The sequence below is a fragment of the Liolophura sinensis genome, chromosome 8 (genome assembly GCF_032854445.1).
Source record: "Liolophura sinensis isolate JHLJ2023 chromosome 8, CUHK_Ljap_v2, whole genome shotgun sequence".
NCBI lineage: Eukaryota > Metazoa > Mollusca > Polyplacophora > Chitonida > Chitonidae > Liolophura > Liolophura sinensis.
In genome coordinates this window covers 43,686,324-43,701,001 of record NC_088302.1, presented here as the reverse complement: position 1 = coordinate 43,701,001, position 14,678 = coordinate 43,686,324, and the positions used below count along the sequence as shown (strand labels likewise).

Below are 14,678 nucleotides of genomic sequence, written 5' to 3'. Positions count from 1 at the left end.
TGGAAGCTAGTCTAAAATTTCAAACTGAGTAATCATACTGGTCCATTTCCATTATTGACCAATGTGGGTCGACGTGTCTCTTTGTGCAATGAACTAATATTGTAACCACTGATAAATTTAGAAGAAAAAGATCGTCCTCATGCTGGGTATTACACTTGACAAGTGTATGTAATATGTTCTGTGTCGTGATTTGGGCTGGGAATCTTGGCAGTTTTGTAGTGTTTGGGATTGAATCCACTTTTGACCACTTGTCCATAGCAGCATGCATGGCCTTATACCCATAGTGCCATGATGAATATATAGAAAGGCGGTAGATGCTCTGCTCGATGCATGGCTACATCTGCTGAATTTCATGCTTGTGGTTTTGTTAGATGCCTTGTCCATTGTTCACCAAGCCATGTTTTTGTCAGGATATGCTAAGAATGAGTCTATGCCGTCATAGTTCCATGCTTTTGTCTGTTCTTGTGGGGGGGAAAAAAAGGACTTTTTTCTCCTTTATGGTGAACAGGTGCTGTTAGCTTGTTTTAGCTTTCCTGCTGTGCACAAAGCCGTTCCTGTTGCAGAATTACATGTATGTATCAGACTAGAGCACAATATATAGCTGTGCATGATGTGGCTTTATTTAGTGCGCCATGCTTGGAGCAGGATAAAACTTCACATAGTTAATAAGAATTATATAAAAACTTTTTGATAATATGGTTTTTTTTGATTGAGGCAAAAGTGTGCCTGATAAAAAAATTCTGCTTGATTTGGAATAAATATCAAAGGCTAAAGTAAGTGTAATTTTTGCTTAACTCTGTGAAAAGTGTTTTTCTGTATACACTTGAGTTTGAATGTCAAGATTACGGAAGGGTAAACTATGTCAGTGCCAGGCCAGGCAGCAAACCACGTGTCGTGCCATTGTCAACAATCAACAGTTTCCAAAACGTGAATTGCCTGGGTATCACCGGCCTCTGTCAACCAGCCAGTCAGGAAGCCAGCCTTAAAGGAAGTGCAAGTCATGCTCTTTATTTGTTTGTCAATGGCTCTTGTCAATAGCACATGGAGCGCCACATGACATACACTTTGTTGACATGTGTATTAAGTAGCTCATTCAAGATACGCTGCTCTGATTGTTCTGTTTGCTGGCTTCACGGCTGTTTCATTTTTTCTTTCTTTTGTTTTCTTAACTTAAGAAAGAAAAACTTAAGCTATCATTCTTTTTCATTATCACTAGTTAATATTTTTATATGCCAAAATATTTTTATATTTATGCTTTCAAACCCCCTGGAAAGATTTTGTCTTATTTAATTCTGCTTGAAAAAGTTGATGATCAGCAGAGAATTTAAATGGTTATGGAAAGGTTTACAGTGTATAATAAATTATTTGACAGAATTGGTAGTTGTGTAGTTACATGTATATGTCAATACACTTCTACACGTACATATATCTACATGTATTTTATATTTTATTTTTTATGATTAGTTTTTGTTTAGCTTAGTTTGCATGATTTTTGTCTAAGATTCCCCCTTGGTTGCCCTCAAGGTACAACATACATTTTTCTCATATTTTTTCTTTCATTTATAAATACAACATTGAAAGAAAGCACATTTTTCTATATTCTTTTGTTTTCCTTTTTATTAATTCATTAAAAATATGAATGAGTTTTATTTTTTATGTCTTCTTTGAGAAGCGCTTTGTGTACTTAGCTGGAGAATAGTGGTTTACATACACTGCCTATATACAAGTGATGAACTAATTTCCGTGGGATTACAGCGGCTGTATGCTGATGGGCTATAATGATGATATCCGGAGAAGTTTTTATCAGGATGTAACCCCAGTACATGAGGTGCATTAGAAATCTACGTCGAGTCTGTGGTTGAAGTTCACAGGGGGCATCTGACCAGGCATATTTATCATGGAAGTTATGTTTGTATGGATGCGTTCAGAGGCACTCAGTATGCAGCAGGCTACCCTTATTGACAGCTCATCTGGGTATTCTGGAATTATAGGATGAGCTGTATGTTCTCTGTGTATTTTTTCACCTGAAATAGCCAGAAAAACAATCATTCAGGAAAAACTGCTTTACTCCAACCATCTCCTCTCCAATGTTTTATTATGTAAATAATTTTTGCTTGTATTATCAGGAAAATATTTCTTTGGTCGGAGACAAGTCAAAAGTCGAATTGTCTTTATTAGCAAGGCGTTTAGATAAGCAGCTTTATATTGGTTGTATTTCTGCTGAGGCCAGGTAGTAGGGGCAGTGGGAGTCTGTTGACTAGGTACACTTTGTCAGAGCAGTCCAGGTATCCAGGTGATACTGATGGACAGGTCAGACAGCACACACCTGTGCGGAGTGTAGACACACTGTTTGTACTCCAGGCTGTTTGTGCTTCCCCTTTCCTTGTATGGCCAAAGTGAACTGTCCCCTGCTAAGGTATTTGTTCTCATCAGGAGGAACAGGGAGGGAAGGAAGCACTCTATCACCCACACACAGGTGGACTTCCTTCAGAGTGCTGGCAGTGTGTTTCAGCTGACTGCTGGATGCTGCTATGTCTGCTAGATGCTCTGGGTCAGAGAGTACACTGCAGACAGTGCGTGCAGAGGAAGCAACTGGTCAGACAGTGTCACATATGAACTCTACCTAAAAACTTGCACCAACTGCATTTTGCATTAGCACACATATGTTAGGGACGTGTTTATCTTCATGTTCCATTTTGAGCGCTAGTGTTGGAATGATTCCTTCCTTAGGAAATATATCAGAAATTGTACTGTCACTAAGCTTTTTTGGATATGATCTACATATCGCCAAATCTTTCAAACAACATTTCACCACACTATGGCTGAAGTATTGCTGACATATGGCCTTGTTAAGCTGAAATCATTCATTCATTATAAGCAATATGTTACAATGCAAGCATTACCTGTGTCATGAATAATAATCTAATTTGCTGACTGTGCAATGTGGGCTAATTCTCTGTTCTTCTTGCCAAGGTACATATACCTGTACATAGACTGACATAATATCAAAAGTGTATGAAACATTTATATTCAGTGCATAGATTGAAGCTTCAACCTATGAACTGACACTAGAGGTTTTTTTTTTTTTTTTGGTTTTTTTTGTAATGTCTGGAGTCCTCTGCTGTGGTCACTTTTGAAAGAACATGTAGTATCAGTTTTAGAAGTTCCTGTTTGTGAATATGTGGCTCCTACGTGTAGACTACCTGCACAAGCAGCAAATAGACAGGTGTATGTACATGTGGGCGTATTGATTAAGTGATCACCAAAACATTACACACCACCCTGCCCAACCCAGCCCCGTGCCCTCCCACCCCCATCTTCCACCCCCCCCCCCCCCCCCACCAACGCACAGGGAGGCAGACAGTTCGGCCTAGATCCAATTTTACAGTGTACATGTACATATGTGTTCATAGCCTGCAGGGTTTCGGCCTGTTTAAGTAGATCCTGGTGATACCATCAGACAAGGTTATTTGGGAAGGGAAATTTAAGCACATGTACAACTACACAACCATGTGTACATACATCATGGATGTAATTTACAGTTAGTCTACTAACGTTATTCCCTGATTACATTTTTTAAAAAAAGGAACAGCCCAAGGGATGCAGCATTCTGTAATCTTTTATGCAGTTTTTGTTAATTATAAACAAATGTTTGAAATAGTAAGCACAATTTTTTCCGGGGTACTTTTACATTGAAACGGTTGAGTTCCTCATTTAGGAATGGAAAAAACAGTTAAAAAATGTAGGGAGATATACATCTTGCTGATGTTAGTGAATTTTTTTGTTTTTGTGGTGAAGAGATCCTGTTCTTCTAATGATAGGTGTTATTTACATTAATCAGGCTTCATTGAGTTGAAGTAGGCCAGGTGAGACATTCACCTGTAACAGAACTAGTACTACCTGTATACATTTTCAGCATGGATAGACATTTAATGAGCTCAGGATGGATTCCTCTTTGCTCCAGCTTATCACCTTCTGTGTCTGAGGCCCTGTGGTACATCTCATCAGTTAACATCGGGCATTTATTAACACTACGTTGAACATTTGTCAAAAAAGGAAGCTTTTTAGGCATCTTGATTATGCTCACTTCCCCTGAAGCGATATGTACACACCTTCGTATGACTTATTTGAATACACCACTGACACGCACAATGTATGCAACTAGTACAATTACATGTACATATTTCATAGTAAATTGAAGAATCATAAATGATGAATACGACAAAGCTTAAACACCTGGCCCAGTAATCCAGTATCTTGCTTTAAGTAACTGAGTAATTGTATGAGCTGAGATGTTTGAATACAACAAATTACAAATTTTCTGCTTTGCTCCTGGAAATTAAAACGTTTTCTCGATATAAGTTGCTGCTTGAGACTAATAGTCTTAACATGGAGTCACAGATTCCCAGATATCTCAATTATTCTTTGCTCATATATTGTTCATGTTATAATAATCAGGTGTATGTACCTTAAGAAAATATTTATAATTATTGTTTAGAGGGATAATTATTAATACATGTACAGCATGTATATAGTACAATATAGAATGTTAGAATGTATGCTATATGTAAATGTTGTACATATACTGTGATCATCAAGCAAAGCGTAAGTAACGTGCAAAACATAAAAGTAGAATATTATGAAGTCAGAGTGTTCATTGTTAACCATTATGTTCAATTAACAGATTTTAATAATGCCTGCTTTTTTCTTTACAGTTAATTAATTAATTAAGTGTATTTTTAATACTGTAGTCATTATTTTGCTCTAAACACTCAGATCAATATACTTCTGTTAAAAAATCTAAACACTCAGATCAATATTCTTCTGTTAAAAAATCTAAACACTCAGATCAATATTCTTCTGTTAAAAAATCTAAACACTCAGATCAGTATTCTTCTGTTAAAAAATCTAAACACTCAGATCAATATTCTTCTGTTAAAAATCTGAAGATTTTGCAAAAAAAATGGAATACCTTGGTTTCAAAACTGTGAAGAACTTGGTTGTCCATTAAATAAGTACTGGTTATACGTGTACATATATGCATGTTACTCAACATCACAGATGTATAACAATTCTTTTCTTCACATTTCTCTCTGGGGCTTGGTAATCTTTGAACATTGGTTAGGCTGTTTCTTTGCTGTTAAATACAAAGGAGCCTTTCATTGGTTGCCCATGTCCATCTGTTAATGATGGGATAAAGGCACCATGTATGACAGGTACACATTTCTAACTGTGATTGTGTTTGTTGTCTTTCAGCATGTTTACCACCAAGTCCCGCAGACAGTGGCGTGTCAGATCTGGACAGCAACTCTGACGATGCTCGCCTTCGATTACAAGGTATACCCAGTCTTACGTCCCAGGTTTACTGTTACCAACTGCCGCATAATTTCATATTATAATTAAACATGGACATTACATGCTACAGATTAGGTGTTATGTACATTTGCAGCGAAATCTCATTAGCATTAGTATTAGCAAATTTTATATACCCTACTTCTTCAACCTTTTCAACCACCCCTGCAACCATGATTTTGAAACATTCTGAGAGAACTAGGAGGTGTAGAGAAATAACTTGCTTAGTTTTATGAAGCTTGCATCTTTAGTGATACAGACAGATCAATTTTAGCATCATTTTCTGTGTAAATGTGTACATAAGTTCCACTACAAAAAGTGCTTTAGTGGGTGAAAAGGGTGAGGGTTTACAATACGTGTGTAAACTTGTTTGAATTTTACTGTGTAAATTTACATGTACTTTTAGACTTTGTTCTCACTCTTAGCTGATTCACGACTCTGTACAGTATTTATTGGGTGTGAGATAACCATTGCACCGTGTACATGTATGTCTTCGCTCTGGAATACATAGTGTGATGTTTTAGGTTTACTTATTTATGCGGTTGTGTTTACCATTTTGTGTATAAAAGCTTACCTGGTGATGTGTTTGTATGAAGATTTATGGTACTCCTGTTTCAGCTATCTCTCCAATCTCACCTGTGGCTCATGGTAGCCCTGGACCGTTCATTGCACCATTCTGTCAGCCCCCACCGGCTCACCAACCCTTACCTGCTCATTTTAACACAGCCACACACATAGCCATGAGGCCAGGTAAGCACACAGCTCAAGCTAAAATACACAGTCATTACATTTTAGACCCCACTCTTAACCCTCTAGCACGTGTTAAAGGCAGGTACACATTCAATTTCTTGGCCTATTTTGGACATAAACTGTAATGTTTTGATCTGACCAGGTGTGATGTCAGCACTGGGCCTATATATCAAAAAACACATGCACAATGCTGAGTGTGGATCAAGTAAAACCTACAGACACTAGTGTTGGAATGTGTAGAAAAAACTGAATAAACCAACCAACATTTTTGGTCCCTTTTTATTTTTATTTTTTTAAAATTTTTGGGAAATATTGGAGATGATATTCGAAACATTTTGAAGCAGCATTTAAGCTGCCACGCTATTAAACTAGGTCAGAAATGTGTACTTTCTTTTGTATGAAATGACACTGTCTGTTTAGAAGGATAGAATGGTTGAGAGAGAGTTTGTGTGGTAGATGTTGTTAACAGTTAGTTCACCTAGGTGCTCCAGAAGGCACAAGCGACACATCTGTGTTTCGATTTTATGTCTGCCACTCCCCAGGGCTCTGGCAGAAGTATGTATATAATCTTTCATATCTTGACAAAGCACTGAATGTGATTTGCATACATGTATAACAAGGATTTGAGAAAACAGGGATGGTGCTCTTCCATGACGTTTAGTGCATCACCTGATAGTACTTGCACATTACGCAGCGAAGCGATGTGGTGTTGTTGACGTTGAGGCAGGGTAAGCTTCGTGTTTTACCTGAGGAGATAAACGTTTATTATGGGTCACCTATCCCTTGTTGAGTTTTTATCATTCAGGTCGACTAATTATGAGCAACAAGTACATACACATGTTCATATATGTACATGGATACAGGTTTTGAAATAATTAATTTTCTTTTCTTCCTGCTCAAAAGCTTCACCACTTGTACACATGACCCAGGGGCTTTGATACGTAATGCCCTTTTTAAAGAAAAATGCATAACTGAAGATTAAAATGTGAAATTCCACAACTGTTTTGAAATTTGGCCCAAAAGTATTGGGTGCTGAAACACACGTCACATGTGACGTGTAGCGGTAGATTTCGTTTGCACATATCGCTCAAAAAAGAATACCTGTTTTTGACCGGGTATAACACTATTATTTGGACAACTCCATATATGTGTGTATATGGGTGTATAAAGTACACTCACGTGATATATAAACTGTGTGTGTGTATATATATATATATATATATATATGAACACATGTATGTGCTCGTTGTTCATAATTGGCATACATGAATTGTACCAGTGGTGCAGACATGTAAATATATTCATACACGCATGTATTGGTCTCGAATGGACAGAGCTACATTTCTGACAAAATGCCTGTGTACACAGCCATAATCCGCTGAGGTATCATAGCTATCATCATTGATTGTACCTTCATGTACAGTGGCAACACATGCTAAAGACTTGGGCACTGGTAGTTAAAGTGCTTGCGGCCGTACGTGGGAAGGTTTGCCAGCAACCTTTGGATGGTTGTGGGTTTCCCCCTGGCTCTGCCCGGTTTCCATCCACCATAATGTTGGTTGCCCTCGTATAAGTGAAATATTCTTAAGTATGGGGTAAAACATCAATAAAATAAATAGATAAATAAAATTAAGGTGCATGTAACATCAACTGTTAGTGTAATAGTGCTCAGTGGCTTGGTGGGACAGAGCCTAGGTTTGTACATGTAAAAGTGTATGACATTCCTAATCATGTTTGTGCATGTATATGTTAAGTGTTAAAATCTGACGGCTGGTTATAGTTATAAACGGCATGCCCCAGTTACTAGTGACCATATATGATGAAGTAGGCTTGGTAAAGTCCGAGTAGTCATTGTGTGACTGACTACCTGTATTCTATCTAGGACTAGACCTTGACATCTCCCAGGCACTCTGATAACGCAAGGAAAGGGAATGAGGTGTAACATTATCAGCCCCACTCTGGCTTCAATTCTGTGTTGATTTTAATCTCAAATTTGATAAAAACCTCTCTCTATCTTAGGCTCTTGGGTGTCGTGTTGGATTATAAAATACATTTACATTTACTTCTGGCTGGTTGTCCTCAGAAAATCACACTATATTCAATATCAAATAGGGGCCTCCATGGCTGAGGTGATCAGAGTGTCAGCAAAATGAAATGTCCCAGGAGCTTGTCACCTCTCAATGGGTTCGCTGTGAGTTCAAGTCCAGTCCATGCTGGCTTCCTTTCTAGCCATATGTGGGAAGGCAAGCAGCAACCTGCAGATGGTTGTGGGTTTCCTCCTGGCACTGCCCGGTTTCCTCTCACCATAAGAGGCCGGCATAAAACACAAGACAGATAAATTCAGCAGCAAATACATAGGTGTTATAATTGAATGTTAGCCTCACTGTTAGCCGCTTTAATGATAGAGAAACACAACTGACCTAGCCTGTGTAAAACGAACACAAGAAAAACACTGATGCCCAATCAGATAGTGGATAGCTTTATATTGTCTCTATTCCAGCGGAAGATGCACATGTACATGTACCTACATGTAGTGAAACTATTGTTCATAGTCCAGGTAGATGTGTACACATGATACAACATACAAAAATAAAACAGACAAAATAAAAAAAAATTATCATTACAGTTTAGAAAGCAGTAATTTCTTAGATTTGCTGCATTTGGTGAAGTTGTCTGGGTCTAACATGGACAGATCTCCTAAGAACCCATCTCAGTGATGAAAACTTAATGAAAATCTTTGTTTGGAACCATGATTTAAATTTCTGAGTGATGAAAACTTAATGAAAATCTTTGTTTGGCACCATGATTTAAATTTCTGAGTAAACCAGTTATGTTAGCTTCTCCTTGAATACTGACTTAATGCTGTAGTTATACTTGATGTATGAAGGCTGTTAAAATACTACAATGTAACCTATTCTGTGTTATACAGTACACAGAATGATTTACCATGAATCGGAGTAATTACAAACTTGTCACTTTCATGTTTAGTCCTACATGTACATGATTTACTTCCTTGTGCACATAAATCAAAAATAAATTAAAAACAAAATCCTGTGTAAACTCCACAGTAGCAGTCGTAGGGTTATTTACGTAGCTACAGTAAAATAAATTTTTTTTTTTTTGATGGGCAAAAGGCCTGAGTGTTACATTACTGAAGGATATGCTTCATTTCCGACTCTCCAATGTGTATGGCGTATTTCCTGTAGTTCATAATGGGTGAAAAGTTAAAGGCTTAGCAGGATTGGCTTTGCTTTTGTGGCTGTGTGCACATGTTTAGGAGTAAGTTCCTGCCTGTAGTGACAGTCATATCCCTACATAGGACACGGACAGTGGGCAGGGAAGGAACTAGATAACCACAGCTAATACTGAACACAGCAAACATAGGTGTGGCTCTGAATAGCACAAGTCCTTACCTGTATAGACATTGACGTGTCCTGGTTTACCTATATACAGGTGTAGAGGTACAGTTTTTCAAAAGGCCTAATACTGTCACTGAAAGGAACCTTTAGCTATATTGCATTTAGCTGTCACTAGCTTTCAAATCCAGATTGACATATTCATAGAATCAGCTGCATATGCAGAGTGGAACATCTGTTGAACATTGCAGGTCTTCTGTAGCTTTCCTTATGATTTTGGTGAATTTCTCTTTTCTTTTCTATATAAAGCATCTATCAAATTCAAAGAGGCTTTCCTTTAAGTTTTTCTCTCTTTTTTTTTTTTAGTTTATTGGAGTTTTTGCAGGCTACATATCTACATATATTTATATGTGAGGAAACTGTATGGTCATGAATTTGAAATTGCATTCACAGCCACATACATTCATGCATTTGTGAGTACATTCGGTGTTACTGGTAAAGTAGAATGTAGTGTTATTTTTCTTCTAAAGTCAAAGTAAAACAGCCGTGCTTGATATTAGAGCATTGGACAATATAAAGATACCATTAGACCCCAATGCTCTTGACCTGTTCTCCAGGTCTAGAAAGAAGGTGTAAAACGCAGGTAAAGAAGTAATCAGCATGTACATTTATGCTCAGAGTTCACCAATCACAGACATCTATTTCAGCTACATGTACTCTCTACGTACGCTTTAGGTACATAGAGAGTACTGATCAAACTATGAAATATGGGAGCAGTATTCATCGGCAATATACTGAAATAGGTTTCCTCCCACCATGATGCTTGCCACCATCAAGTAAGTGAAAAGAGTACGGCATTAAACACCAATGAAACAAATATACTGAAATACAATGAATGTGTTTTCTGTTGACAGAACACACAGTGTTCAGTGGCAGTGGCACTACCCCCCTCATTCCCTCCTCTGTGATGCATTACAGTAGTGGAAGTGAGTCAGGCCCAGGTTCACCCTCGGACTCACCACTTAAGCACAAGAGTAAAAAAGGTAAACGCACAATGATAACCTTTTCAGGTTTTCAGGCACATCATCTGAACAGCGAAAGGAGGCATTAAGATTGATGCGCTGTATATTCTTTTATTCTAGGTTGACATCCAAAAGAAAAAAACTATTCTGATATATGGTAGCATTTCAATATGTAAGAAATACGTGCTGAATAAATAAACAAGGTGAAGTTTTAAGAACTTCACCTCATGTTTGGAAAGTACATACAGTGTCTTAAGAGATACATGTAGTTAGAAAAAATCAGTGCATTATTTTCTCTTAAAGAGGCCTGGAAATACTGCTGTAGTAGCAGAAAGGCCTAGCATTTCAACAATTTGTGAAGTGCATTGCTGATACAATCAGTGTACATCATGTGGTGTAATACCTGATACATTTGGGTTTAACATGTCGTAAAGGCCTTCTCTGGCCCATACTAGTAGATGTGAAAACATGTAAAGTATGTCATTACCCACCAGTGAATTACACATAAATAAATAACAGCATTGAGAGCTAGTGGTCATGGACATATCTTTTCTCTCTTGCAGGTCGAAAACCCAAAGACCTCTTAGACTGCCCAATAAATCAACCTAAAAGGAAACGAGAAAGTAAGTTCACATTTTTACATACATGTATATTTATCACAATAATATTAATATGCTGTGTTCATAGAATGTTGGGTGTTAGATGTCGGATTGGTAGAATGGAGTGATCCCTCGATGTCTTTATTCCCCAGAGAAAGACAGTTGTGCTGTCAGTGATAATACATGCTTACATGCCATGAAACTTCTGTTATTTGCACATATATGTGCGAATTGCTGCCTTGCTACATACATGTAGATTTTGCAATACAGCCACAGTTTAATCTAATTACAAACTGCTTTGGTGATCAAAAATTTATAAACTGTTATCTTGTACACCACAGTTACAGTCCCAAATTTTCTTTTGTCTTGCAGGTAGTACCATCTATTTGTGGGAGTTCTTGCTTCAACTTTTACAAAACAGAGACACCTGCCCAAGGTATATCAAGTGGACAAACAGGGAGAAGGGAATTTTTAAGCTTGTTGACTCCAAAGCTGTGTCTAAGTTGTGGGGCCAGCATAAAAACAAACCTGAAATGAATTACGAAACAATGGGCAGGGCGTTAAGGTAAGTTTAGATTGTGTTTAGAAGAATACCATATATGTGAATGTACATGCCTTACTAGCACCCTTTGTTTAAGATTCGTTAGTCTTAAAGAATCTCGTTATTAAAGCCATAATCAGTCACATATTCTTAAAGAATCATGGTTAATTAACATGCTGACAACATATTTCAACAAAAAGTAGCCAGCCAGGTCAGTTTCTGAATGTCTTTATCAGAGCCACAATTTCTTATATAACAACAACAATACATTCATGTTTATACCATGGTTAATTGGTACAAGTGTTTAAGAGATTATGAGAACTTTTCATGAGAAAACACCAATTTCATACAAAGGATATGAGTTCCTTTTGCATTGTGTCAAATGAGTTTGTGATAGGTTTATAGCTTAACGGTAACACACAGGCTGTCACTGTGCAGAAAAGCAACAAAGAGACCCACTAACATGGCAGCCAGCCATTTTGAATTTGTTTTTTTAAGGGTTAATGGTTTATTAAAGTATCATTTGTCCATGGAGAGTACTTTTTCTTGGAGACTTTCTGTACCACTGAAGGATAGATTTTTGCAAGTGTTTGATAATTTGAAGAATGCCAATGTTGTGAATCTGTTATGTATTCTATGACTGATGATTGGGTTTTATTTTTACCAGGTACTACTACGCGCGGGGAATTTTGAATAAGGTGGATGGCCAGCGGCTGGTGTATCAGTTTGCAGAAGTACCCCAAGGAATAGTAGAAATTGATTGCTGCAATGCATAGAAACTCTCCTTACCTCAAGTTTTCATTGGTCATTGTACATAAACTTCATCATATCACCCTTAGTGCCTTAGGCCTGTGGACACAGCAATGTCATAATGCCTTTCCCCCCCTCCCCACAACCCTCACCGCCCCTCCCCACAATTCTCACCGCCCCTCCCCCCTCACATCCATATTCTGTACGACTGAACTTACAAGGCCATGGCACACTATGGGCAGCAGATTCATTACTCATGATTAGTGTGGAAGCATGTGAGTGTGATACTAGGCTACTACAGTGAACGAGCGAGGAATTTTTAGTGCTATGTATATACATTGTGAATTGTATATATGCCTGAATACTTCAGAATCAGTATCTTGTGTGATCGTAACACAGGTTAAAAATGTGCCAGTAAAATTGTTTTCAATTTTAAAGGCACCTAACGCTGCATCAGTATGCCAGTTTGTGTAGAAGTCCTTGTACACAAGATTGGGCAGATATTGGGCAGATATGACTCAATTGTATATCACCTGGAGGCCAGTACAACTTCAAGTCACCAGTTTTTTTTTTTTTTTTTTTTTTGGTGTGTTTTGACGTTTTTTTTGTTCTACTAACTATATGTTTTCTGCCCTGATCTGTATTAAAATGTTTCAGTCAGAAAGTTGCTGCATTTGCTATAAACACGTGCAGTGATGTGTAGGCTGGCTTTGTGAGTTAGAGAGTAAGGCTGACCAAATGAATTAGAGTACAAGTCTGATCAAATGAGTTTGAGAAAAAGGCTGATCAAATGAGTTCGAGAGTAAGGCTGACCAACTGAATTAGAGTATAAGTCTGATCAAATGAGTTTGAGAAAAAGGCTTATCAAAAGAGTTCGAGAGTAAGGGTGACCAAATGAATTAGAGTATAACTGATCAAATGAATTTTAGAGTTAGGCTGACCAAATGAATTGCTGATCAAATGAGTTTGAGAAAAAGGTTGATCAAATGAGTTTGAGAATAAGGTTGACCAAATGAATCCTGCAGTCAGAGTGTGTGGTGAGTACTGATGTTTCTTTCCAAGCTTAACACAGATGTACTGTACTTGTATCAAAGGCATGCGTGAATGAATAAATGTGCCTGTTTTATTGTTAAAGTTTACATAGATATATGTATCTATTTCCTCTGTTATGTTTGAAGCTGTTGTATATTTATATAAAATGAAGTTTGTATCATCTGAGTTGCACAACTCCTCTCTATTTTAATAAAGACAAATGCTGAACATTGTGTATATAGACTTTATACAGCGTTTTAAGGAAAAAGTTTAATCGTCGTATATTGCAGGGATATTTTATTAAACTGTGTATCAAGTAACAGTGTCCTGATTAAATGCTAGAAAAAATATAACAATGATGTGACTAAAATAAGTTCAGTTGGTTGGATGCTGAGTCTTGGTACACCTGTTATGTACCTGACCTATCTAGACGTTTCCCCCCTCTGCTGTCCTGTCATTTGGAACGCTTATTCCCTTAATAGGTAAATATCACTTCATTAATAGTGCATTTTAATTGAAGCCACCAAATTTATGTTGACTTTTGTAATAATCTGGAACACAAATTAACTGTTAATAGAAAATTTCGATATTCATTTTATTTTAACTACATAATAAACCCACAATGTAATATGGTGAACGTTTTATGCATGTCTGATGCTAGTGTTAGAAATCAACCTTTTCGGGAAATTGCAGATGATTGCACATCTAGGTTAGAGTCTCTCTCGCATGTCAGTAATGCTTCCATTACGTTGCAAATAGAACATTATAGCGAAACTAAAAAAGTACAACAAAGTAACACAGAAAACAGCTTGTTTTCAAGTCACCAAGCTGTTCAAATGGTCAGTTATGCGGAATTTTTCTTTTTAAGAAACGAAATATTCTGGATAGGTACGAAATATGGACATAGTGTCATTATTGAGGTGCTACAATCACAGGAGGTGCTACGTGTATATTGCCAACCTAACTGACTGTTAAGTGCTACATTTATGTTGACCTAACATGAAGTAAGCAGCTGTGTTCATCAGAAGTTCTGTTTTTTAGGCAATTCATTTCTTTCTGTCAGTTGAATGAGGAATACAGTCTGCAGAAGATTTCAGGAATTGACTTGTAGCAGACAGTCTTTTTTTTTTTCTTATGTGATGTACTACCCGTCTTTCTAAAAAAGAGCGACATCATTTTCTTTTTATGACGAAACAGACACAATGCACACACCAGAGAGCTTGCAAATCCCCAGTTTTAATAATTTGCACATTATTATAGCCAAGCCCTTTAAACG

At 37.3% G+C, this 14,678-nt stretch overlaps 1 protein-coding gene across 2 annotated transcripts in view; it reads left to right on the top strand.

Moving 5' to 3' along the window:
* Nucleotides 1-12,941, top strand: part of LOC135474115 (ETS-related transcription factor Elf-3-like) — a 61,233-nt gene extending 48,292 nt beyond the window's left edge. For both annotated transcript variants that reach the window (XM_064754130.1, XM_064754131.1), the window contains 6 exons: nt 5,257-5,337; nt 5,971-6,102; nt 10,373-10,501; nt 11,044-11,103; nt 11,452-11,644; nt 12,288-12,941. In XM_064754130.1, coding sequence (XP_064610200.1) covers nt 5,257-5,337; nt 5,971-6,102; nt 10,373-10,501; nt 11,044-11,103; nt 11,452-11,644; nt 12,288-12,396 — 704 coding nt within the window. In that variant the 3' untranslated portion in view covers nt 12,397-12,941. The remainder of the gene's footprint in view (nt 1-5,256; nt 5,338-5,970; nt 6,103-10,372; nt 10,502-11,043; nt 11,104-11,451; nt 11,645-12,287) is intronic.
* Nucleotides 12,942-14,678: the final 1,737 nt, after the last annotated feature.